The 26,874-nt window shown below is 31.1% G+C and overlaps 1 protein-coding gene and 1 long non-coding RNA gene across 2 annotated transcripts; one reads left to right on the forward strand and one right to left on the reverse strand.

Annotated features, from left to right (window-relative positions):
* Positions 1-734: 734 nt before the first annotated feature.
* On the forward strand, positions 735-7,074 carry LOC122598330. Its single transcript, XR_006323594.1, has 9 exons — positions 735-1,285; positions 2,093-2,197; positions 2,516-2,581; positions 5,083-5,248; positions 5,334-5,492; positions 6,268-6,347; positions 6,469-6,587; positions 6,671-6,757; positions 6,837-7,074. It is a non-coding gene; the product is annotated as an uncharacterized LOC122598330 (long non-coding RNA).
* Positions 7,075-7,786: 712 nt separating this feature from the next.
* LOC122597079 (sugar carrier protein C-like) lies at positions 7,787-15,446 on the reverse strand. The gene is made up of 3 exons (XM_043769714.1): positions 15,124-15,446; positions 8,325-8,954; positions 7,787-8,221 (listed from the first exon to the last, which is right to left on the reverse strand). The coding sequence occupies exons 1-3, from the start codon at positions 15,430-15,432 to the stop codon at positions 7,787-7,789; spliced, it is 1,374 nt and encodes a 457-aa protein (XP_043625649.1). The 5' UTR covers positions 15,433-15,446.
* Positions 15,447-26,874: the final 11,428 nt, after the last annotated feature.

Genomic DNA, 26,874 nt, shown 5'->3' on the forward strand with positions numbered 1-26,874 from the left:
GTTTAATTTTAATTCCTGTTGTGATTTTCTTTATTTTTACCGGAATATGAATATGTATGTAATTTTTTTTTTGGAACATTCAGATTTATATTTATTTAAACAAAAACTAGCGAGATGCTAGGGATTTTATGTATTAATTGATGTGTATGAATGTATGTATTATGTATTAATTAATGAATTAATTATTTAATTAAATTGATTAGGGTTTTTTATGATTTTATACTTGGAATTTATGATTTTATATTTTTATTGCTTTGTGATTAGGTTAAATGTTGCTGCCAGTAAATTTGTGTGTATATGTATGTACGAGCATACTACCCGCAACGTGCGGCGGAATTTTGTTTTAGGAGTGACAATTTGTTATAAGGGTAGATACGGTAATTCAGTGTTGTAGTGTACAGAGGACCATTTTGAGAACCATATATATAATGAAAGGGGTTTTTGGAAAGAAAAAAAAAATATGCTTAATTTTTTAGGACATACCATAAATAGAACTTTAAAATGCTTTATAAGGAAGTATCGACGTGCTAGATAGATGTAATTGAATTGTTATTTAATGTGTTAATCTTCTTTCTTTATGAATGTTTATGAATTATTAAGTGTCTTTTCAAATTTTGCAATTATTATTTTATGCTTTGTTATTAGTAGTGAATTATGGTACAATTTTACGGTGTTAGTAAATGGTGGTGATTCAAAATAATTATGGTACAATTATTATTTTGCTATTGATTGTGGATTTAATGAATTTACTTAAATGGGTCTGTTTATATCTATTATATTTGATGGGATCAAAATATAATTTAATCCCACTATCAATTCAACCTTAGCAATTTTTGCGATAGGATGAGCTTTTTTATATGAGAGGCTTGCATAGCTTCTGGAAACAGTCAAAATTTAGTCAGATTACCGCTGTTATCTTTATTTATGTGTCGCTCTAGCTACAAAAAACATAAAAACATAGTGAGACTACTTGGTTTTGTAACTAACGGAGAAATCAAACTTCTTACTACGAGTACGTGTCTCATGGGAATTTATATGACATTTGGCATGCAATTGCAATGGGAAGCAAGGTACAAAATTGCAGTGGATGTGGCAAAGGGATTGTGTTACCTCACCATGATTGCTCTCCAATAATCATACAATGAGATGTGAAATCGAATATCATACTGTTTGATTCAGACTTTGAGGCTCATCTTGCTGAATTTTGTCTGGCCAAGTTCTTGAGGCGCTCTGGTACTTTGAGTAAATGTCATGTATTGCTGGATCTTTTGGATATATTGCACAGGTAAAAAATTTTAATGCATAACCTTACAATTCTTCTTTCATTTTTGATATAACATGCTCTATATGTAGTCTTTACCTATGGGAATGATTAATCTCTACCAATTTTTTGCTTGCAAACCATTTTAAGACAATTAGTCAGGAGGCTGTAACGCCCGACACCAAAAAACCCATATTTATATAATGACATTACACCATAATTATTTTCAGATGATTACATATAAAGTGACAATACACATTAAACTTCTATTTATAGACTCTTTATATGACCTTTAGACAACCGAAAATGGTCCAATCAGCCACATTCAGGGTCTAACAAATTATTATCTCAAAAATTTGTTTAAAAAGAGTTTAGTGGCGGGCCTTATGATGAAGGCTACAATTCTGGTAATCATATCATCCGTGTAATTATCACGTTGTGGTTCATATAACTTAATGACATCATTTTTTTATTTAATACAAGACCACTACATCGATATTATTTAAGGGGAGTTTTTTAAATCTTTGACCTTAAAGGTTTATGTCTTAACATCCTTTTAAAAAAAATTCCCTTTTCGATTTGTCAAATTTTCATTGTTGGTGTGGGGAAACCTCAACATCACTTGCTAACAACCTAATGGAGAGATTTTGTTAACTGCAAAAAGTCGGTTTCTAGCGATGCTTTGATATTCCTAAGGTAAGTTGTACGTAGCTGATATATGATGAACCTACCTGTATAAAGATTTCTAATTTCAATATCATGATGTTCACTATTAATCCATAGAAGATTTCCACTTTGTCTTGACGATAACCTATAACTTGAATTGTGTAGGGGTAAGGTTCTCGAGGTACTTAAGAATTTGTCTGGTAGGAGTGTTTAAGTGATTGTGGTGACACATGGTGGTTGTTTCTTGGAGTGGGAGATCTTGAGTGCAAGGTAAACTAAGTTACCATTTTTAGTCTGCAACGATTTTTGATCAAATTCTTTGGAAGTTTTAGTGCCGCCTTCCGCGGGTTTTGAGCCCCAATACCTCGACGGTGTATGGGGGAGGTTAAGATGTAGGCAGACCTTACCTCTACCTAAGTAGAGAGGCTGCTTCCAGTTTCTACCTAAATGGTAGAAAAGGCCCTCCAACCTTTGCATGGGATGAGGATCGAACCCATGACCTCTGTCTCCAGAGGCAAGGGTGTTTACCACTGATCCAACCATACTGCTTTTTTTAATCTAAAAATGTGACAATCTAAATTGGTACAGGGTATGGGAATTCCAGTTGGGAAACTCGCTTTGTATACTGCACTTGGAGGAATTAGGCCGTATGTGGTAAGCTTTCGTTCGAATGAAACTTTTCTGTCAATATTGATTTTACATCGATTTATGGGGACTTGGTTCAAAGTTTTAATTATTGGGTAGCCATGATTTTGCGTTTGGCGGGTAGTGGTGTCAATCTTAGGAACTTGATGCTGCCCGTCATGCAAATGGAAACATGGGTGGAAAGAGTACCTGGCTTTCCACATCATATATTGGATCCTTTAGGTTTACGTTTCTTGACATGGTCTTTGACATATAACAGACTTCTTGGACGGGCCAAGTGAGTTTTGAACTAATATATGTTGTATACCTTCGGCATATGTTTTGAGTATATACGTATATTTAATCATCAGGTAATCGTAAATTGCTGCCCAACTCCTGTAAGAACAGATAACGAGTTGGAATTAACTATTAAGAAAAATTTAAGACAAAGAGAGATTGATCCCAACACACATAAGCCACTTTCAGAGATTTATGAGGATCAAAAAGTTCCGTCTAAGTAACGACAATACGTCACAAGGCTCATATAAACTAGACGAAAAAACTGAGCCAACTTGCATCGGTGATGGGAACTTCTTACCCCAGCCTCAGTACAACTTTCCATCCGCCACACACAAATTCTTCCTTAATAGATTCATCGCAACCCATAAGTCAGCCACTAAACAGCCCGAATCCCATCACCAAATGCTGATCTTTTTTCCCTGTTAACTAAACCCAACAGCAACAACAACAGCAGCAACCTCCAGAATCATCAGCTGATCTTTTCTTTACGGTTGTCAGCAGAGCTTCTGCATGAATACAACACGTCTAGCTTGAATAATCCTCTAATTTCGGCTACACAACGCAACACGGGTAAACATCATCTATTTTATGCACACTACATGTTTGATGGAAAGTTTAAATGGGACTAGGCTAAAACTTTGTGTTTGGTTAAGTCAGAAAATGGGTAGACAACATTGTTTATGTGAGACACTTTTGTATTGATATCATATAATTTTTTCGTAGAAATATTGTTATATGACGATATATGAACATGGAATAAGCTTGAAAAACTTATTGGAATATATATTTGGTGATCTGGCCGCGACTTCTCGGTGAATAAAGGAAGGTACTTTTTGTACTTCCCATGATTAGGTACAATAATGCATTTAGCACACTTGGATGATTTCTTACAAAATGAAGTTAACTTTCATAGGAGAAAAAAACAACAAAAGGTGGATTCTATCTATCTCAATATTTATACACATTCAATTAATTTTTTCTATAGATTATTTATCTACAGATGATCAACTTTTAGATCTTCAAAATTTTGCTAGAGCAAGTTCTTCAATACAAGCAAGGTCTGTTGTTGCAGCTAACTTTGTGCATTTATTAAATTAGTTGTAATATAGCTCTAGAAATGTGACTGATAGAGAATCCCCCATCAAGATGTAGATGTCTATATATATATATATATCCTGGTTAATGGAAGCTAACTGTTCTTTTACTTTAGTTACTGGTGCGCCACCTCCAAGATATGTATGCCACAAATGGAAAACCCCATGTAGATTTTTGGTCTAGATGATTGTCACTCTCCTCCTAACTTAAAAGAGAAATGCGAACAGATCAATTTTTTATATTCGCTTTAAATATGATTATTTTGTTGTCATCTTTTTAGCATGAGGGAAAAGGAACTGTAAGAATTCCATGATACATTAACCTGAGCTAAACACAATCATATTTTCTGACTTAATTTTACGTGGATCGTTTTCTTCATTGGAAACGTAAGTGCCAAAATGGACGGGTGGTGAATGCGTAAGAAAAAACAATTTTTATTGGAACATGTGAGGTTGGATTTCCTTGACCCGAAACACATTATCAAAATGTCAATGTGCTGTTGCCTGTGAACCCATAGGCAAGTGTCTCTTTAGAGGTGAGACATAACATGAACCAACCCTTTTTAGAATTATGAAACATTTTTTTTTATTGACTTTCATTTCTCTTAAGTTCCATCAAAAGACTTATATTTTGCCATTAAATAGTAAAAAAAATGGTCTTCATATGTTCAAGCTATTTTAATGTATGTTAAAACTGTTAACTTTTACTTTAATTCTCTTAGATTTTACGTCATCTCAAGGTTTGATGGATTGTTGGTTTAATTCGGGCAGGTGAGATACATGTGTACTTTCCAAGGTCTGGTGGTTTCAGATTGCAAGTATAAGATTTATGGAGTGACCTTTATATATACTTGCATGATTGCTTATCTAATAGAGAGACCATAAACGCTAGAATAGCCTACAGATTGACTTCAAGTGTAGGATCAATTAATTTGTTTTTAATCTAATGATTAACACGTGGGACTTCCTCCTGATGTGTTGAATATTGTCTCTGGTTATGGTCCCAATGCCAGTGCTGCTCTTGCTAGCCATATGGAGGAGAATAAGGTTTTTACGAGGATAGAAGCAAATGATAATTGGTTCATAGATATGGATTTTACGTCAATGTTAACCTCATATCTTTGTGATTATATGCAGCTTGGGGATCCACCGACTGATAAAATTGTACTCGGATTAGCTGCAGAAAGCAATCTTAAACCAGCGACTCTAAAACTTTTTGAGAGATCCCTTTTTTATTGTATGTGTGGATGCGAAAGTTGACGAAGCCGTTGATCTGACACATGCTGCTCTATTCTACAATCAGGTGTGCATTAAAGTTTTTTATTATAAAGTAGATGTAGAATTTTGATTGGACATTTGATTTGGTTTCACTATTCTGCTATTTGCAGGTCCAATACTGTTGTGCTGAATCACATATATTTGTGCATGAACGTGCCTATGATGAGTTCGTAGATAAAGCAAGGGGTAAAGCCTTGCAAAATGCGACATTGTATGTCTCTTGAGTTATATATAAAAAGCAATTTCAAAGATGCCATACATTGAGCAATGTAAGTGGCTTTCTTATCACTCTAATTGTCTGTGGCTAGAGCTGGCTATGTCAACCTATTTACTTATGCTACAAACGTCCAATAGGTCAAAAGTCATCCGAACTGTACTTATAAAGCATAAAAGTGTGTATGTTGTTTATTCAAATAATTTGATTGTCGTCAGATTTTACAATTTCTGTAACTATATTCCTTACACTAATTATTTTAGTAAACTCAAAACGTGGAAAATAGTTTTCCAGGTTAGCCAAACCTTGTATGAAGTAAATGTTTTGACAAGTTACCCAACCCAACCATTTTTGCTGGCTCTGCCTCTGATGTTCGCGGAAAGGTTGTAATTTGTTACCTGAATGATTTTGAAGCGTATGAATTTATTATGTGCAACAAGGATGTTATCACAATAGTAACATATATTTTAAATCTAAGTGCTGGGTGGGGTTTTATGCATTTGAATACACGTTAGGACCAATTTGACATTTTCACATCCTAGCCTATTTTTCAAGTTTTGACAGTCAAACGACTATTAATTGTGTATATAGCCCTATATTTGTAACTTACATATGCAATCAGGCATTGGTAAATACTTTGAGATAGGTGATTAATATGTGAATAATTGCCAATAAGCAATATCCAAATTACTAAATGAATAAAATCAATAAATCAAACATATATAGTCCGCCTTTTGTTATTTAAAGTCGTTTAAAAGTATGTGTCACACCTAATATGTTTTCCCCTAAAGGAATATGGGTGTATTGATGGTATATCTTGTCATTAACAGGGTTTCCCCTCATTACTTTATGTTCTTTTGAAGAAATTACGCGTAACTGAAAGCATAGATATCATAGTAAGAGTTCATAGGTGAGCCCAACCCAAATAACGAGAACTACACAGGATGTTTTGTATAGAATGTATTATCCCCTTCTTGCTTGTTATAACTTTCATTTGTGGGCAAATTTTCTTAAATAGGCATTTTGTTCAGTTGCTTGCAGGGGTTACCAAGAAATACCTTGACAGTAACACGTCCCTAGTCCCTAAATAAGTTGAAGAACCTTGCATCAATAGCAACTCCAGCAAAAACATGTGAGCAGAAAGCAACATGTAAGCTACATATATACAATACAAAGTTAATTGCATGCCTAATTGCCTATGTAATATCCTGTGTTTCCCATGGAAAAATCCAGATATACTGACGATTCAGGATCGGATTCACTGGTGGATGAGGACGCGGACGAAAATGCAGGCCCCCTTAAGATAGGCCGCAGGAAAAGGTTGGTGCCATATGGCCCTTTTTATGTCAAACAAAAGATATCTGTACCAATTATAATGACTTTCCTATATTGAAATTAGGCGCATCGAGGATTCTAAGTCATCTGAGGAAACTGGTGTCGGTGGGCAAGAACGCTCCAAGACAACATTAGTAGAATACTTTGTTTCTAACAAGTTAACGTATGGGTCTGCCCTGCTGATGTCCATATTTATTTTTGTCATGTTTTATGGGTCACAACGGAATTATTAGATTTTGTTTTCTTTTGTTATGAAAGTTATGGCATGGACGTTTTTGGTTTTCATTGTTTGTTATGTTTGTTTGGCGACTTTATAAGGCTTGGCTCCGTCTTGCCGTCGAGAATTTTTACAAGGGGTAAAACCCTAGGCCGGAGGTCCTTCCGAACCAGTCTCTCTACCTTTGTGTAGGGGTAAGACTGTCTACATCTTACCTCCCTCAAACCCGGCTGCTTTGCCGGATTGAGTACCATTGTTGTTGTTGTTGTTGTTGCTAATCAAATAAGCTATAGTTATTAATCTGTCTTATAACAATATTTTTTATGCATATCAAAGTAAGCTATAGTCTGGCTTATAATTTGGCTATAGTTTGGCTTAATCAAGCTTTGTGTTGAATGCATTATAATGATTAAGCTACAGTTTTTCAAATAATTATGTATATAATATAGTACTGATAATGTTATTAGGGCCAAACAATATTTAAGAACCACGCGAGTCTCCGTAAAGAAAACCCTTTATCATGTAGAGGGCTTACTGGCTCCTAGTATATCTACAATCGTTGGTTTTAAATAACATGAGAACTAATTCACTGAAAAAGATATTACTAATGTATCTTCCCATACAAAATGAGTATGCAGATTGCAGAACAAAGATTTCACTAATTACCTCTACCTATGACAAGAAAGACGAAGTACTTTATTGATCTTAGATTAGTCTTAAAAAAAAGTCTTTAAATTTGGCATACTATTTTCTCATACCCTCTTGACTTATCATCTTTTCTGTTCATTTCGACTACATTATATAGGGTACTCGACATCAACCATGAACCTTGACCAGAACCAATGCTTCTTCCACACGATCACCATCTCTTCAATCGGAATATTCTTTGTTTCAGGCAAAAACAGATATATAAATGTGGTCATAACAATCACCCAAAACCCGAAAAAGAGAAAAAGCCCGAATTTCAAATGGCAGAGCAATGTCAAGAATACTTGGGCAACAATAAACGTAAAGATCATATTCACGGAGACAGCAATACTTTGAGCCGCTGATCGGATCTCTAGTGGGAAGATTTCACTTGGTACAAGCCAACCCAATGGACCCCATGACCACGCAAATCCTGATACATATATGCATATGAAAAGCACCACCAGAAAGGCATACCATTTTGGCAATTCCCCCGGATTACCATCTACTCCAAACTTAATCCCTATGAGAACTGCAACCGCAATCTGTTTCAAAGGAGGACATCAATACGATAATACAAGATATAGATTACATAGAGGCAAAACTATATCAAATACCCCTATGTAAAGGTTGAAATAAAGCACTAACCTGGCAAATGAGCATTTGAGTGCCACCTTCAAGAAAAAGAAACCTTCTTCCCCAGTTGTCAACACCATAGATTGAAACACATGTTGCGATAACATTTACTGTACCCGTAATAACAGCAGACATAAGTGAAGCCTTTCCTCCAAACCCAATTGTTTTAAACAAAACAGGTGCATAAAACATAATCACATTAATCCCAGTCAATTGTTGGAAAAATGGAATCATTATAGCCATTGTTAGTTGTGGCCTATATTTCTTTTGTAACAAATTTCTCCAAGGATGTTCAACCTTTTGTGATGCTTCACTAGCCATGACCAAATCATAAAACTCTTCGTCTACATTTTCAACACCTCTAATTCTTTTAAGTTTTGTTCTCGCCTCTTCTTTATTTCCTCTTTCAATCATGGAGTTGGGGGTCTCAGGAAGGACAAGGGACCCAAACGTTATGATCAACGCTGGGACCACCGCACCCCCGAGGCTTAGCCTCCAACCCCACCCTCCTTTGATCATGTCAAAGAAGTAATTTAAAATATTTGCAACTACGATACCAATTGTGATTGATAACTGAAACCCAATGTTGAGTGACCCTCTATACTTGTATGGTGCCATTTCAGAAAGGTATAATGGTACCGCCTGAAATTTATGAAAAAAAATAAAGTTACAACCAGTAGCTAATTAACCCGGATTTAACCAAACTTATTAATATAAGTATCGTAAAATTAAGTTACGCTGATGTCTAGAAATTATGGGATAGTTCAACAATAATCATAACTTTGAAATAGTATATCTTATAAGGAAGTCTAATAATAACAAGTAAGCATTGTTTTAGAAATAATGTTATAAGAATTTTATTTTATTTATATAAGAGATTTGAAGAGGGACAGCCTTTGTTATCATTTTCCCTTAAATTTAAACTTTTCAATACTGGAACCACTTGTGAAGACCCGTTCCATACATATATATTAGCTCATTATATCAAAGATACAAACTTAGCTTTTTTCCTTAAAAAAATGATTAAAAAAAAAACACTGTTTCGACTTGTTTTCCTCCCAACTAACTTATTTATTTGACCGCATGAACAAAATATTTGTAAGAGGCTGGTATTCTATTAAAAGGTTGTAGGTAAATGTGGAACGTCATCTCCACATTTACATGCAATTCATGTAAAATGTCTTCGAATTAAATTACGAGTAACACTTAACAATTGTGAAGTTCTACCTTATCCGTTCTGTCTCTATAGATTCATTATTCTCATGAAATAAAGAATAAATGTTGGCATGGTATCAAGATTTTCAATACTGATTGGTGGAGAAGAATTATTATAAAAATCTTTCTTTTTTGAGAATGGCTATATTTTGTTAAAACATCACCAATACATACGCCAATAAGAGTATCACCAATACAAGATTAAAATGTTACATGCAGAGATGGCTTAACAGTATTATGGGACTAAGCGATCGCTTTAGGCCCCTAAATTTCTAAGGCCTCAAAATCTTGTATATTAGACTTAGTGTTTGAATTTTGGATTAAGTATCATTATATAATTTGTATTGCAGTAACACTTTTTTTATTTTTGCATCAACATCCATTACTTCTAGTTCAATAATAAAAGACGAGCTATTTTTTCTTTTACTTTAGTTTATATGGTAATGAATTAAGCCCCCAAAATTCATCTCGTTTGAGGCCTCCAAAAATCTTAAGCCGCAACTGGTTACATGAAATAAAAACTTTTCAGCTCTCGCACATCAAAGGAATAAAATTTATTTGATAAATTTAGTCAGTCTTTGGGTTATTGGGTATAAATGATAATGTTACAAAAAAATTTATTATTTTTAAATTGGTTTTAAATTTTTACTATAATAATAATAATAATAACAATAATAATAATAATGTATAAATGTTGTTTAATGCGGTTTGACTATTAGATTCCATTATTTTATAATCAATCAATTACGAATTTATTAATCTACCAATATATATATAACAAGGTACTAAATTATTTTATGAAGAAACAAAGACCGTTAGATAAGTTCAAACTTTTAATCACAAACCTTAGATCAAAATAATTATAACATTACCAAATATATTATTAAATAAACACAACATTAGTCCCTTTACTTTATACAATTAACATTTATTTGATAATTATATTATTTAATTATAGAAGCTTTGATATCAAAATCGCAGCCTATGTTTAATAAATAGATATATATTCGTACTTGGTAATATGTATATGGCAAAAAAAAATAAATTAAAATAAATATAAAAAAACGTCCGAATCGCTTTGGTTCCAGACTCCTTTATGTGAATTAAATTTGTCATTTTGCTTTTTAATTATATAATATAATTTAAGTTTAAATTCTTAGTTTAATAATTAGAATATATTTAAATCGAGATATCACAACATACAATAGTCCGTATTTAAAGTTAGACATTATAACTACAAATTAACTTTTGATAAAAATAATTATATGAATATTGTACCTTTTATTTCTTACTCAAAATAACTTATCAATCTACCAATATATATATAACAAGGTCCTAAATTCTTTTATAAAGAAACAAGGACCGTTAGATGAGTTCAAACTTTTAATCACAGCCCTTAGATCAAAATGATTGTAACATTACCAAATTTATTATTAAGTAAACACAACATTAGTCCTTCTACTTTATATATTTAGACAAACTATAACCTTTTGTAATTAAATATATTAATATTTAATAATAAACAAGGACCGTTAGATGAGTTCAAACTTTTAATCACAGCACTTAGATCAAAATAATTGTAACATTACCAAACTTATTATTAAGTAAACACAAAATTAGTCCTTCTACTTTATATATTTAGACAAACTATAACCTTTTGTAATTAAATATATTAATATTTAATAATAAATATATGTATGATATCTACATCGTATTTGTATCCTATTCAAGTTTTACAAAAATTTTTAACAAACAATAAGATGTTAATATTTTATTAGTAAATCATTATATTGGAGTTTTATTTACTCCTTCCGTAAAACAATCAACAATCAATTGGTAATTTTTAATAGGTTAATAGCAATTTGGTTATGCCCTATTTAAATATTATAAACGAAATTAATAAATTAATCTTTTTATATCACTACAAAACATATAAAATAAAACTATTTATCAATTATAGTTTTATAAAACATATAGCCTGAACTTTTATAATAGTATTTAAATATTATAGATAAATTTAATAAATTAATCATTTTTATCATTAATAAAAAAGGTAATTTGATGAGATTCCTCTAATCTCATGTACCATTTGGTACCCACTAATCCAATTAAAGATCATTTGATAAATTCAAACTTTTAATTACAACCGTTAGATCAAAATAATTGTATCATTATCAAATTTATTATTATTAAGTAAACACGGTATTAGTCCTTTCTACTTTATACATTTAGATAAAGTATAACCTTATGTAACTAACTATATTAGTGTATAATAATAAGAAATCTATATAATATTCATGATTATTTTTAGTTTTAAAAAATAAATAATTTTTAGGTTTTAGAAGAAAGCATATACGTATTTAACAACGTATTAAACAATACTAAGTTAATCATTTTTATCACTATGAAACATGTAAAATAAAGCTATTTTTCAATTATAATTTTTATAAAGTATATAGCACTGAACCTTTATAATAACCTTTATCCAACAATAATTTATCTGGCTAAAATAAAAATATTAACAATTTTTAACAACTAAATACTTTTGCGTTTTACAACTAACACTAAAATATACATATATATTTTATATTAAACATAAAGTTTTAAGATGTTTTCCCCCTTTTTTTTAACATAAGTAATTATTTTTAAGTCTATCATTGCTATCGGACATCAATTTGGAATATGCTACCCAAACTTTACAGATAAACCAATAATACTAATTTTTAAATATATACTCCGTATATATTTATGCACTAACTCTTTTCATTCTATTATGCATTATTTCTTTTCAACCTATTACTATCATTTTATTTTATCTATATACATATATTGTTCAAACAGTAAAGTTTTAATAAAATGAATTTATCTGTATATAAATTCACATCAAGTATGTTTTGCAATTTATACTAAAATAATATAAAAAGACCAAATATACTAAAAAGAAGTTAGAAAATAAAAAACCTATGGCTTAGTAAGATATCAATACAAATAAACATTTATGGCTCGGAATCATAATGAAAATAGTATTAAGTTGAGTCTAACGAATTATAATCTATCAAGAATAAAGAGTTAAAAAAATAGTAGAATGAGCTTTTAAGAGATATTTTAAAATTTAAAGTTAAATAAAGTTTTAAAAAATCGTAATAAACTTTCCATATAAATTTTGAATAATAATTGATAAAAAAGAGTTTGAATAACATAATTGATATAATTCATAATATGAAGGGTTTAAAATCAACTTAACTCAAACTTAAGTGGAAGATGACATCATATATATATATATATATATATATATATGTATATATATAGCACGGTACCCGCGCAATGCGGCGGTGGTGGCCGTGCTGGCAGTTGGTGGTGTCGGCGACGGGTGGTCATGGTGGCGATTATTGATGGTGGTGACAATGTCGAATGGTGCAGGTTGATGTAAATGTAAAGGTGCTGGTGGAAATATTTATAAGATAAAGGACCCATGGTGTAAATTAATCTATTAAGGGTAAAATGGTCATTTCGCAACTCTTCTTTTCAATAAGGGGTGTATAATCTTTATATAGTAGAATAAAAGAATAGAAGTATTGATAATAGTCTTAAAGTATATAATGGAGAAACAATAACTATTAGATGAGTATTAAATTTTAATTACAACGCTTAGATATAATTGGTCAAACACAACATTTGCTCTTCTACTATATATTTTAAACAAAATAAAAAATCAAATTTAAGGATAAACTAATAATAACTGTTATTTTCTAATGTATATTCATGTATTAATTCTTTTCAATCTATTACTATCATTATCATGCATTATTTCTTTTCAATATATTACTACCATTTATATTTTACTTTATTCATTTTTATACGTTTAATTTTCAAATGCTAAAGTTTTTCAAAATAGTAACTAATAAAATGAATTTATTTGTATATAAATTCACATGAATTGTGCTGCAATTTATACTAAGATAATAAAAAGACAAAATATATCAACAAAAAGTTGAAGGAAACAAGAAAAGGAACATACGATTATGGATATGAATTATAATGAAAACTATATTGGGCTTAATATTAACGAATTATGATCAATCAAGAATAACGATTTAAAAAATTATAAAATGAATTTTTAAAAAATATTTTAAAATTTATAGTTTAACTATTTTTAAGAAATCATAATAAACTTTTCATACAAAGTTTTTAATGATAGTTTAAAAAAGGGATTAAATAAAATAATTCATATAATCCATAATACGAAGGATATCGACTTTACTCAAATTAAGTGAAAAATGCATCATATATATAGGGAAAAGTAAATGTGGTGTTGTCATACACTTAAATTGGGTGTAATTTCTCTCACATGTTAATTTTTTATTTTATTTTAATGTCTAATGAATAAATAATTATCCCCATGTTTTATATATATATATATATATGAAAATGTTTATGTGAGAACCATTTAAATTGGAAGAACCATGAGAACCTTTAAATTATAAGTTGATGTTCATATATGAATGATATATGTGGGCAAATTTGTTCACATATGACCATATTAAATTTTACTTGAAATTACATATGTTTATATTTGAATAGTTCTCACATAAACTTTATCATATATATATATATATAATCCTTTATAAAGCAAAATGGCTTTCCCTAATATTAAGAAATTCGATACTTTTTTATACCCAAAATACTCTTAGCTTTAAACAACCTTAATATCTTTACTCATGTACCCCTTTTTTTCACATTAACAATCACACCTCTATCGCTACTGCCACTTCCGCCGTTACTATCGCCACCCGTCACCACCACCAAATAAAATACTATATAAAATCAAGTATTTATTAATTTTATATTTATATCAAATGATAACATGTTATTAATTTATATGCATGCTCGCGTATTACGCGGAACAATAATCTAGTTTGCTTTATATTGTTATCTTAAAAGATAATGATTTATCTTAAAAACTTAATGAGAAAGACAAATGAATGTTAGATACGGAGGAAATTCTTTTAAGTCAAATTTTCAATTTAAGTGAGTTATAAGTCCTAAATATTAGTTTAAAAATCATTCTAAAACTTTATAAATGTAAAACCTTATAAATGTGATAAGTGGATTCCACTTAATCTCATTCTTAATCTCTCATTTGAATTTACACATGTCAATCATTGAATAAATTATTAAGATTTTTAGGCTAATCAATTACGAAGATTAATTATTTCCCTATCTATAATTCTACTACTATATATCTAATAAAAAACAATCATTTAGGAAGATTAGTTATGAAATATCGTGTAATATTTGCACCTATCATATTTTAAAATATTTTCACTTACATTATCACTTAACATTAATAAATAAATTCACTATCAATCATTTATCTTTTATAATATATCTTTATTATCCTTTACATTAATTATTTTTACATCAATTCTATATAGATCATACGAGAAGGAAAATGGTAGCAACTTAGAGTTGATAATTTTTATAAATTATTAATTCTACATCCTCAGGGGCGTTAGCATAACCCTTCTTTATTTCACCAATATTTAAATTTTAACATTAATATTAATAAAACCACTAGATAAGGTGTATGTATAACCTGATTAGCAAACCCGATTCCAAAACCAAGTAGCATCCGACCCACAATGAGCATCCACACAGCCTGAGCAAATCCATTTATCATAGCTCCGGCACAGAAAAAAATTCCACCAAATAACATTGAAAGTTTTCGGCCAAATTTTCGTGTCACCGTGGACGCCATCAACGATGATAGTAGTGCAGCCAGATATAAAGACGACGTAAATATCGTCAATATCTGACTGTTGAACTTACAGTATTGATTAGTCGATGTAACTGCATTTTGTTCTCGATACACTGTTGGAAAGAACTTTTCCAAAAATGGATTCATTGATGTAACTCCCCCTATTAAAATTTCATTAGTTATTATGTTATATAAAAGCATTAAAAAAAAGCAAATTATTTATTGAAAACAATACACGCATCATGTAATTGTATTATGTGCAAAAAAATTTGTATCTTAATGTAGATGACTAAATTTTATTGTAACTAGCATTGTACCCGCACAATGCGGTGGCGGTGACGACGACGGTGGTTTAGTGGTGTCGCTGACGGGTGGTGATCGATGGCATCGACAATTGGTGTCGAGTGATCTAACCGTGTAAGTTGATACAATGGTGATAGTGATATTTTAGAAGATAAGGGTTTAAAGTGTAAATTAATTCATTAAGGGTAATTTTGGTAATAGGTTGTTTATTAAGTACAATCTAGTAATTTCCCATCTAACTATTTTCTAACTTTTTTTTTTAAAATAGGGGTGAATAACCTTTTATAAAATAAAGGTAAATAATCATTACTAGTCATATATTTGTAACTGGTTTGACACGTCATTTAAAATTTCACGCGGGCTCTTATATTGGTTCCCGAAACCGATCCACGACCCGGGTCTCTCACGTATTCCTAAATAGTTTTTTGGCATTGTCCAAAAATAAATAGGTCGATTAAAAGATATTTACTCATGTTCGGAGGAATTACTGTATATTGAAACACACAAAAATTTCGGGGTCGTGAATGAGTTTTCATATTTAACTCAGCAGTCCACGTGAAATTATTGGAGATATGTCAAACCACAAGAAGATTAACGGATAACTAACAAATTAAACTAGACAGACTTTTACTTTAGCAAATGTACACAGTATTTTAATAAGATTAACGGTATTTTATTTTCTATTCAAATCTTGTTATAGTTTCATACAAGCATCGTAAATATATAGAGTTACCAGAAATTCCAATATCGTAACCGAAAATGAGACCACCCATGGCTGCGACAATGCAAGTAACTGTGACATAGAGAGTAAGGTTTCCCGGGTAAGCTTTATCGCTGCCGCGAGAAATCGGGACTCCGCCGCCCGCCATGACTAATTTTGTTAGTATGAATACAAATTGGACAAGTAATGTAGTGAGAAATGGAAAATGATGTAACGTTATAAGAGGTAGAAGAAGCACAATCATCCGGGTATTTATAGAGTGCATTAATTCCTTTGCCTTTTCATATAGATAAAATTTAATGTCATTAAAGTAAGAAATTTTAAAAAACAATGATAACAAATCTCGTTATTAGGTCATATTTGTTAATTTATATACTCATGTTTATAATTCGACTGTTTTGCAACCATTTTGATAGTAATAATTTTATATTATAATAAGGCACAGTAACTCTAATAACTTATCTTAATGTTGACTTTTATTTTTTAATTTTGACTTTAGTTTACACTTTTTTGTTTTCCATCATAAATTTATACTTTCTACTCAACAATTTTAATATAATAAATAAATAATAATAACTAATATATATCCGATACAATAATAGCTAATATTTATCCAATTAAATAATAAGTAACATATATCCAATAAAATGTTCAACCATATATATATATATAATTAAAAATAAATTTAATATAATATAAATATATTGGGATCTTAATAATAATTGTACTATTTTAATTTTAATTTAAATATATACTAAAAGACAGTTAAACTAATAACTTATTAACCAATGATATCGTTCGTTTTCATCAAATAGACTCTCGCTAATGTCATCTTTTGAGCTTTTTTAACTTTATTTAACTAATAAAAAACAAATAACTAAAATAATTATTTTTAAAATGTTAATAAAATTGGTTTCTATATACAAAGTCTGGTTTTCACACACGAACAATTGTACATTGCAATATCTTGAGTTAAGTCGGGAAGAGGCTTTAAGGTGTTAATTTGTGACAAAGATGAGAAGACAAAAAACACTACAACAAATTTCAACTATAAAGAAGTCTTTCAAATGATGAAAGTTCAAATGATGAAGGAGGGTATATGTTTCCAATGTTTTTTATTACATTAGTTATTTTTATATTAGCTTAACATTCTTGACATTTGAATAAAACACTTAGTATCTATTTATATCTTCAACATTGAACTTACAAATTTTTATGAGTTACATGTATTAATATCTAGAACTAATAGTGTCGTAAGTCTTGTGTTCAGTGTTGGACACGAGTCTAAAATCTAGTAAATAGAAGAAAAGATCACCACCGTTATTACAAGCAGGGTTTGTTTAATTCGATCTTATCGGCTTAATAATATGAAAGGCTTAGGTATACGCTTAACATAAAATATAAGGGTGCTCTTGTGTTCTCTTTACAATTTTAATCAATAAATATAACTTTCATAAACTTTTGTCGTTTGATATGTTATCAGAGCCACCATACATTGATATTCAATTCTTTCACTTTGACATTTTTGTTCCGTGACAGTTTTGATCCTTTTTTGATTAAATTTGCAACGATTTCTCTATTGTTGTTTCTTCATTCTTCCAAACGCATTTTTGCTGGATTTTTTTTCAAACAATTCATTTTTTTATGTTCCAATCCATTAGTGTTCTTTATATTTTGCTAGCTGCTATTTGACAATTTTTTTTGTATCATCCTTGGGCTATAAAGAGTAGAGTTGTTTAGAGTTGGGTAACTCTTACCATGTAACGCCATGTGGCAAAGTGGTTGTCTTGGATATATGCTATAAACAATATGAGTGAAGTAGCCTCATGATGGAAATAATTGCATTTTTTTTCCAATTTCTATTAAATAGGACATTTTATTTTCATAATTAAAACATAAAATAAAATAGTTACCTAAACTCCAAAGCATAAAATAAAGTAGTTGTTGACCGGGCGGTATCTTTTCTTGCTTATTTGTCGCGTGAATCACTGTTAGATTATCTACCAAATTTGCCAATAGCATATTTCTCTTCTCCTAACCACATTTGAGTTCTCAATCCATTTGAGTTATTGTTTCCAATAATCCGGGTCTAAAGTCGGGTCTTGCTCATTAAAATCTTGAAAACAAGTTTTGTCTTTATCCTACAAAATCATGTGATGTAAAATATTACCGTCACGTCATGCATTCGCTTCTTATCCCAATATCACGATGGAAAACTATTATTTTTCCAAAGCCTTTTTAAAACCCCAAAAGCTCTCCAATTTGTTGAACGCCGACTCTTGTTTTTCCCTTAAATACTTTATTTTTTTATCAACCGGGTCGGCAAAACACATCACAAAGGTTGCAAACTCTAGATAGATGTCATCACTTAAATGATACATAAAAGTGTAAAAATAACACATAAGTAAAAGGAACCTACAAGTTAAAAGATCTGCATGTTTGCAACAAAAAGACACATATGTGGGTAAAATTTACACATAAGTAAAAAAGACAAACCTTTAGGTGCCAACCAGGATATCATTTCTTTAAGGATGCGCAATGACTCAAATACATTTATGTCGTTGTGGGAGCCTTTCATGCCAAAATATGTGTTCCAAATCATAAATCGGTTGAGACAACGACATGAAGTATCAACGACGGTTTCTCAATATCCCCTCATGTGTGTGTACTGCACCATTTGGTTTGGACACGTCTCTCACGAACAATACATGCAACCAATACTCCAATCATGCCCGGGGAAACCATTGACTTGCTCATGCATGTCGTAAATGTGTTGAAGGTCACTCCAAGTCTATCTTCCTAGATATGTCTACCCATACAACTCCTTTATACCTCTGGTATCGCCACCATATGACCACATGGCTCTACAAGATGAAGACTGTAAGGTCAGAGGTTCAAATCTTGCCGAAGACAAGTGGAAAAATATATTTTTATGCTCCATGTGTGAGGAGGGTGCTTCACCGGACATGAGTTCTACGCGGTGTGCGCTCTAGGTACCAAGATGATACATAGGACTAAGAAGTTCCCGCCTATTTGCCCTTAATTATATACATACTAAAAACCAACATGGAATTTACAAGTTTTTAAGCATAGTGTATAATACTTCTTTATTTTTTTAATTATCAATTTTACCCTTTAAGTTTTTCTTTTTTTAAACTTTTATATACAACACATTTTTGACTTTTGCTTATGTCCAAATTTACCCCTTTAGAGTTTTTACTTTTATTATTTGTAGCCCAAAAAAGTTTTCATTTTCAGTTTTTGAACACCAAACTTTTGGGTTATCATGTTCCAATCAAACAACTTTTATACATTTATTATTTTATTTTTAAATATTTGGTTTTTATTACGTTCCTCTGTTCCAATATATAATATAACGATAATTTTTACAATTGTCTTTCAGCCAGCTATTGGTCACGGGTTCAACACCTATTAAATGCATATTGAGAAGTCCTTACCATTGAGGTGAGGCATGGTGGTTTCTCTAGCACTTAGCTGGTTTCCTCCAGAACGATAATGGGACTCTCACCGCCATCCATCCCCTCGGATTTACTGTGCTGGTGCCATAGTCGATCTCTATCGGACGATGAAGGGGCAATGTCGCTGAGTCCAATCACCACTACTATTCAAAAAGAAAATTCACAATTGTCACGTATTACGTTCATGTAACATGTAAGGCAATACATTGTATTACATCACCGTCGACATAGTATCATTATTTACATTAATATAGTTATTGTTTTGTTTTATGTTTTTATATATTTTATATATCTTATTGTTTTATATGTTATGTTTATTATAACTACATGTTTTGTTGCTTTCTTAAAATCTAGGTATGAAGATTTTATTTATCTCTATCTATGTTACACTAATACTACCATATATTGTTTGTATATAGAAATTTACCGTGCAAAAATGTGTTCGGCGACATCGTGCGGATAAAACGACTAGTTTTAACTAATATGTAATTTTAATTTACTTGTACTTAAATTGTAACTAGTTTTTTAACCCGTGCATTGTTGCGGGATATGTTTTTACACGACAATATTTTAGACCCGGATTTATGTCAAATATTTAAACTGAAATTTAAAAAAGACAACTAAGCATATAACAATAACAATAAAAAAATGTAAAAAACTAATTATAAGATATATAAAAATATAAACAATAAATATATTAATGTTTTAAATGTTACATGAATGTATTATATATGAAATGTATTATATATAAAAAGACGGATGAAAATATAAAAAATCAAATGATTAAATGTAGAACCGTAACTGTGTAAAAGTTGTTTGATAAAAACATGAGAACCCAAAGTTAAGTGTCAAGAAAATGAAACGAAAACTTTGATGTGGGACAAAAGTTAAAAGATAGAAACCTTAGCGAGAAATGAAAATTGGTAAATATTATTATGCGTTATATGAATGCTTTAAATATTATATGAACGTAAGATGTAAAGATGATAAAACTTATATATTAAAAACGTTAGATATATAAGAAAACGGATAAAAGTTAAAAGTAAAACCATAATTGTGTGAAAGTTTTCTCGGTAAAAACATAAGAACCAAAAAGTTAAGTGTCAATAAAATAAAAATGAAATTTTGATTTGGGACAAAGTGAAAATATAGAAACTTTAGGGGGTTAAATTGAAAACTGGTAAAAATTATTATGTGCTATAGAAACTTGTATATTTCATGCATGAAGAACTTGTACATTTACATAAGCTTTTAGGAATATATTAAAAATATTAGATATATAAAAAGGCGGATGAAAATTAAAAGTAAAACCGTACTGTATGAAAGTTGTTTGATAAAAACATAAAATTCAAAAGTTAAGTGTCAAGAAAATACAAACGAAAACTTTAATGTGAGACAAAAATGAAAAAATAGAAACTTTAAGGGGTTAAAATGTAAAGTTGGAAAAATTTATTAGTTTTTAGTAATATATTAAAAAAATTAAATATATAAAAAGACGGATGAAAGTTAAAGTAAAATCGTACTGTGTGAAAGTTGTTTGATACAAATATGATAATCCAAAATTTAGTATGAAGAAAATACAAACGAAAACTTCAATGTGGAACAAAAGTTAAAAGATAAAAAGTTTAAGAGGTTAAAATGAAAGAATGGTAAAAAATATTATGTGTTATAAGAACTTGTACATTCCACGCATAAAACACTTGTACATTCACATAATTTTTTAGTATATTATAAATATTAGCTAAAATGTTAAAATGAATATGAATATAAGAATATGTGACATCTGTCACTAAACCCGGTAATTTATTATAATCTCTAACTTGACTTCCCAATTTCTTGACTAGTCAATGTGTATATATATAGTATAACAAGCGTAGAAATGTTGTGATTATTCTAATATGTGACTCCTATTACTTGAATTCCAATAGTTTAAACATAGACGATTGTAGTTATTCCCGTTGATATCTAGACAGAAGGGTGAGTACGGTTCGGTTTGGGTCGGTTTTAGTCAAAAACCAACCCAAACCGTTATAATTCGGTTTTTGAAAACTAAAACCATTGGGTTTCGGTTTCGGTTTTTTCGGTTTGGGTCTATTTCGGTTCGGTTTTTCGGTTTTAGTCGGTTTTTAACCATTTGTGGTTTGGGTCTTATTGAGTTTGAAAGGTTCATAAGTTTATACCTTATAATTACACCATAATTAATTTCAACAAGTTTTCAAAACAATATTAGTAACAATAACACTACAATAATGACAACAAATCCATTAAAGTAAGTTGTACAAACTTCAAACAAGTTATATATATAACTGTTTATATATTTTATGCGTTTTTTAATTATATAATTATTAAAACAAGTCAATCTTGTTGTGTATTTTCACTTAACACATATATATGATATTATTATATAGATCTAAAAATGCAAATATATTAAAATATTTACCAAAAATTAATAATAATATGATACAAATATAAAATAAAGTTAACACCATATTTTTTTGGTTCGGTTCGGTTTTTATGGTTCGGTTTTTCATTAAAAACCAAAACCGAACCATAACTTTCGGTTTTAAGAAACCAAAACCAATGGTTTTTGGTTTTTTCGGTTTTCAGTTCGGTTTTTGCTCACCCCTATCTAGACATATAGTTATATGTCATTTTCATTTCTAGACATTGATAAATCTCTATATACTACTTGATGAGTTAAAGTCTATAATCATGGAAGAATTAAAAGAAATCGATGAATGTGTCCCGACCAAGCAACGAAGTCTATAATCATCAAAGTAAAGTTCAATAAATATATGTAGTGAATTAATTAATAATAATATAATAAGATTGTTAAAGTATGGAATGTTAAGTTAATTTAAGATTTATAAAAGCTTACGTTAAGATATATAAAGCATCACAAATGTGAAGATATTCCTGCTGTATACGAGAGTTCGGTCAAAAGGGATTACCATTCCATCACAATTCATTCTATGATTGTAACACCCGTCGTTTAAAAATATGGATTTCCAAAAACTTTCGCTTAACGGCGTCAAAGAAAGCGGAATTAAACTTTAAAAGTCCAAACCAGCAAAATCTGTTTGGTTTATTCATTAAATGGTGTTACTAGCCATATCATCAAAACAAATCTAAATGGAAATCCATCGGTTGCCCAACATTAAACAACCGACATTATAGTAAATACAAATCATAAATATCTAAACATAAATCAACGTCTAATGCAGGTAGCCACTATGGGTAAATTACAGCCAGCTTCAAGATCATCTACCCATGTCTCACATCTTCTCACATCTACCTGCTCACTATTGTTGGAACTGAGGGCACAACACATTTTAAAAGAGAAAGTGTTAGCGAATTAGCTACGTAAGATAACACATAGTTTATAACACGTTTGTCCATTTAAAACATTATATAAAAGTCATATTAAGTCGTTAAGGCACATATCATCAAACATATCGTCTCACATACATATCATAGCATCAACATCTCTCATATTAGGATGGGTCATCCTAAATGTGCCTAGTCATCTTTTGCATCTCCACATATCACATCTAAACATCTTTATAGTTGTGACATAAGTCACGCATCTCATATAACATATGCATCTTTATAAGTGTGACATAAGTCACACCCGACTGGATGGACAAACCTTACGGTTGTACATCATTGTCATTAAGGAATGGCAAGCCAATCCCTGAGTAATCCGTATGTTCAAAACAAGTGGGGTTGGTAAGACCTCTCGTATTACTCTTCACGTTGTACCTCGTTGCAAGGTGCCACCCAAGCAACCACATCAAACGTACTACCCTGGTAAAGGCACGTACGGGTTAAGCTTAACACTTTCATCTCTGTAAAATAGCTCGAGCATTTTCATCACATGTAGTTTAGGTGTTCATGTTACCTAAACATTAATCACATATCACATCACATCTCATTAACGTTTGGGCCCTTAAACGTGCACGTGTCATGGCAACTTACAAAGTATAGTGAACTAGATGTACAAGCTATGTAATCATCATATCTCACATTCACATTCACACATTCACATTTACATATTAAGCATCATTACGTATCAAGCATGGTCACATGACGTACATTATCATATATCACATATCGTTATGGGAAAAATCCATAAAAAGTCAAGTGCCACGTCAGCAAAACTGATGACGTGGCATCGATGATGTGGCACTTCACGAGTTTCGTCTGTCAAAAACTAACAAGATACCCTTTATTAGGAATTTTTTTAAAAATAGAATCCTTTAAATAGACGAAAACAAAATAGGTTACCTTTAATAGGAAATTCGTGTAAATAGGTTACCTTTTTATGGATTTAACCCTATCGTTATTCATCATATTTCATTGCATTGCATATATATTTACATATCATCTTTCATTGCATAACACATTTAATCACATATCGTATTTCATAACACCTCAAGCATTTCATATCATATCATAACGTGTCATATCTATGGGGTAGCATTTCAGGCTTCAATATGTCTATACACAGCCTATATCACCTCCCATATAATCCTGAATACCCATAAGCAAACAAGATATCATTAGGGGAAGTTATTATATGAAAACTATGTTTTTGTTGAACCCTCAGCGTGTCAAAGTAGTGTATCTTACCTGATGACGAGCACAACGATACACGAAACACAAGTTAACAAGCTTCACAATTATCCCGAGTGACCTATATCGAGTTCATTGTCATTAAACTTGCATAAATCCATCCTCATAAGTTTACAAAACCATCTATTAACTTAGGTACACTTATAGGACCCTTAAACGCTTGTTTCGGACCTCAAACGGACTCACAGACACTTTATGTGGCTCATGCTTTGAATATGCATCACATATTTGCTTCAAAAATCACCCAGAACTCTCCCATGCCCTGATATGCGCCGCATATGGGGTGCTGGTCGAAAGACTGACTCGCGCCCTTCACTTTCAGGCGACCTTTCGACCTCTAGATGATCAAATGAGTAAAAACTTAGTTCTTATGAAATGCAGGAAATTCAAAGACCTTTCCAGGGATATAAAGTTTGACTCTTGAAGTTTTCGAATGAATGATTTATGACGTTTGCAAGACAAGTCTACAGAATTCGTCCGAAACCTGACCACTTTTGGAAATTGACATTTTTCGCATATCTCTGGGCAAAATCATAGGAAACTTTGTTCATATCGAATTTAGGGAACACATAAAACTTTTCAAAAATATGAGATTCATCTCTTAACTAATTCATATAAAAAAGATATGACTTTTGCAATATGACAACAGAATCAGGCCTTGAAATCCTTATCGTTTTGAAAGCAATTTCGATCATCAAACATACATGGCTGATCCCCACGACCTCTACAGTTCATATATACCAAAATATAAATCATTTGACTCTATGAAATCATATATTGATTCCTGGATTCAATAAACACATCTGACGATTAATTTGACACCCGTTTTTTGACCTAAATCGACTCACAAACATAATCGAATCCAAATCAAGCCTCTAGACCAGGTGTGAACCCTATGTTGGTCATATTTGAACATTAAAATAATATTAACAATGATTTCATACCTGTAAGAAATCTCTAGATACTAAATGATTGCAATAACAATCACCGATTCACCCGAAATCACCGATTCTATCAATAAAACGTATTCAATCGATCAAGACCATATATGAACGAATTGAATAGAAGAAAATTACCAAAAATCATTAGGAATTACCATCTTTACCTTAAAGATGATTCTAGATTCGATCTACTTGCGGTTAATCACTCCGATTCAACCCGAAACCGCAAGAAACTCTCTAGAATTGCTCGAGAGACAAAGGGGTGGTTCTAGGGCTCCAAGAAGAATGATGAAACAGATTTTGGGGCTAATGATCTGATTAGAAATCCCTAATCACGTTTTTAACTTTCCACATATGTCAAAATTAGTCCCTAGAAATCTGTATGGTTCTGTAACAATCGTGACTTTTGACTATTTGACTATGTGTACATTTTGAATAAGCATTAGTAATCAATAAATGTTCTAGTGCAATTTAAGGTTCAATTGGCTACAATGTGTTCATATGGGTCAATTTATTGTTCAAGTTGAGAATAATGTGCTAGTCAAGATAATTAATAGGTGCTAATCGATTTTTTTACTTAAATGACATTCAAGCTAACTAGTAAAATGTAAATGGATCCTACCCATGGGTTGTGCCCAAACCATGACCCACCTAAGTTAACCCAACCCTATCCCTTTCTCCCCCACCCATTTCTCCAGATATTTCTCTCTGTTATTTACTTACAAACACACACACACACACACAAGCTCTCCATCTCTCTCTAATTTAATTCACAAATTTAATGGGTTTCAAGTAGAATCATAACAAAATCATCATCCTCATCATCATTCTAGCATCATATCAAAAATTCAAGGTTTCAAGTGCAAGAAAAAACTCCATTTATGTCAAATTCGAGTTTGGTTGCTTGTGGAAGTTTTGGTAAGTGATTTCTAGCCCAAATTCCTTATTTCAAGTTGTTAAGCATGTCTCTTAATTAAATCTAAGTGTCCTTGGTCGAATTCGGGTCAAAATCGATTTGGGTTCAAAGCTAGGGTTTCATTAGGGTTTGTGATGGTCAAGAACTATTTTGAGCAAATATGGGTGTTAATAAGTGTGTTTATGATGTGGGTTTTGTCTATTTATGTTCAAAAATCGATTTAAAAGTATCCTTAATCAACAAGAAGTCAAAAATCGAAATGTGGGTGTTCTTGGGTTGTTTATGGCCGAATTTAAGCAAAGATTTGTGTTAATGGATCAAGTTTTGAAATGGATTGTGTTGGTTGAAGTTAAAACATGTTATTTATGTCAAAAATGTAGTTTATGAACTGCTAATTAGAGCCTTGTGTCAAGATTTTGAGTTGAAATGGGTTTTGAATCGATCTTGGAAAATTCTGCAGGCCATAACGCCCGTTAGGGATCTTAATGGCCGTTAGTCATTTGCCCCCCCTCTAACGGTTGCCCCTGTAACGTCCGTTAGTCTTGTTAATGGCCGTTAGTATCTGAAGGGCGTGTAACGGCCGTTAGTCTTGTT

The sequence above is a fragment of the Erigeron canadensis genome, chromosome 4 (assembly GCF_010389155.1).
Source record: "Erigeron canadensis isolate Cc75 chromosome 4, C_canadensis_v1, whole genome shotgun sequence".
In the NCBI taxonomy this organism is placed as follows: domain Eukaryota; kingdom Viridiplantae; phylum Streptophyta; class Magnoliopsida; order Asterales; family Asteraceae; genus Erigeron; species Erigeron canadensis.

Bases quoted from the DNA above. Each gene is read 5' to 3' on its own strand.
- LOC122597079 (XM_043769714.1), bottom strand. From the start codon at position 15,432: ATGAATCCATTTTTGGAAAAGTTCTTTCCAACAGTGTATCGAGAACAA. The intron at 8,955-15,123 runs GTTATACATACA...CATAAATTTCAG, and splicing joins GAATCGGGTTTGCTAATCAG to GCGGTACCATTATACCTTTC. The intron at 8,222-8,324 runs GTTAGTGCTTTA...CCTTTGAAACAG, and splicing joins CTCAAATGCTCATTTGCCAG to ATTGCGGTTGCAGTTCTCAT.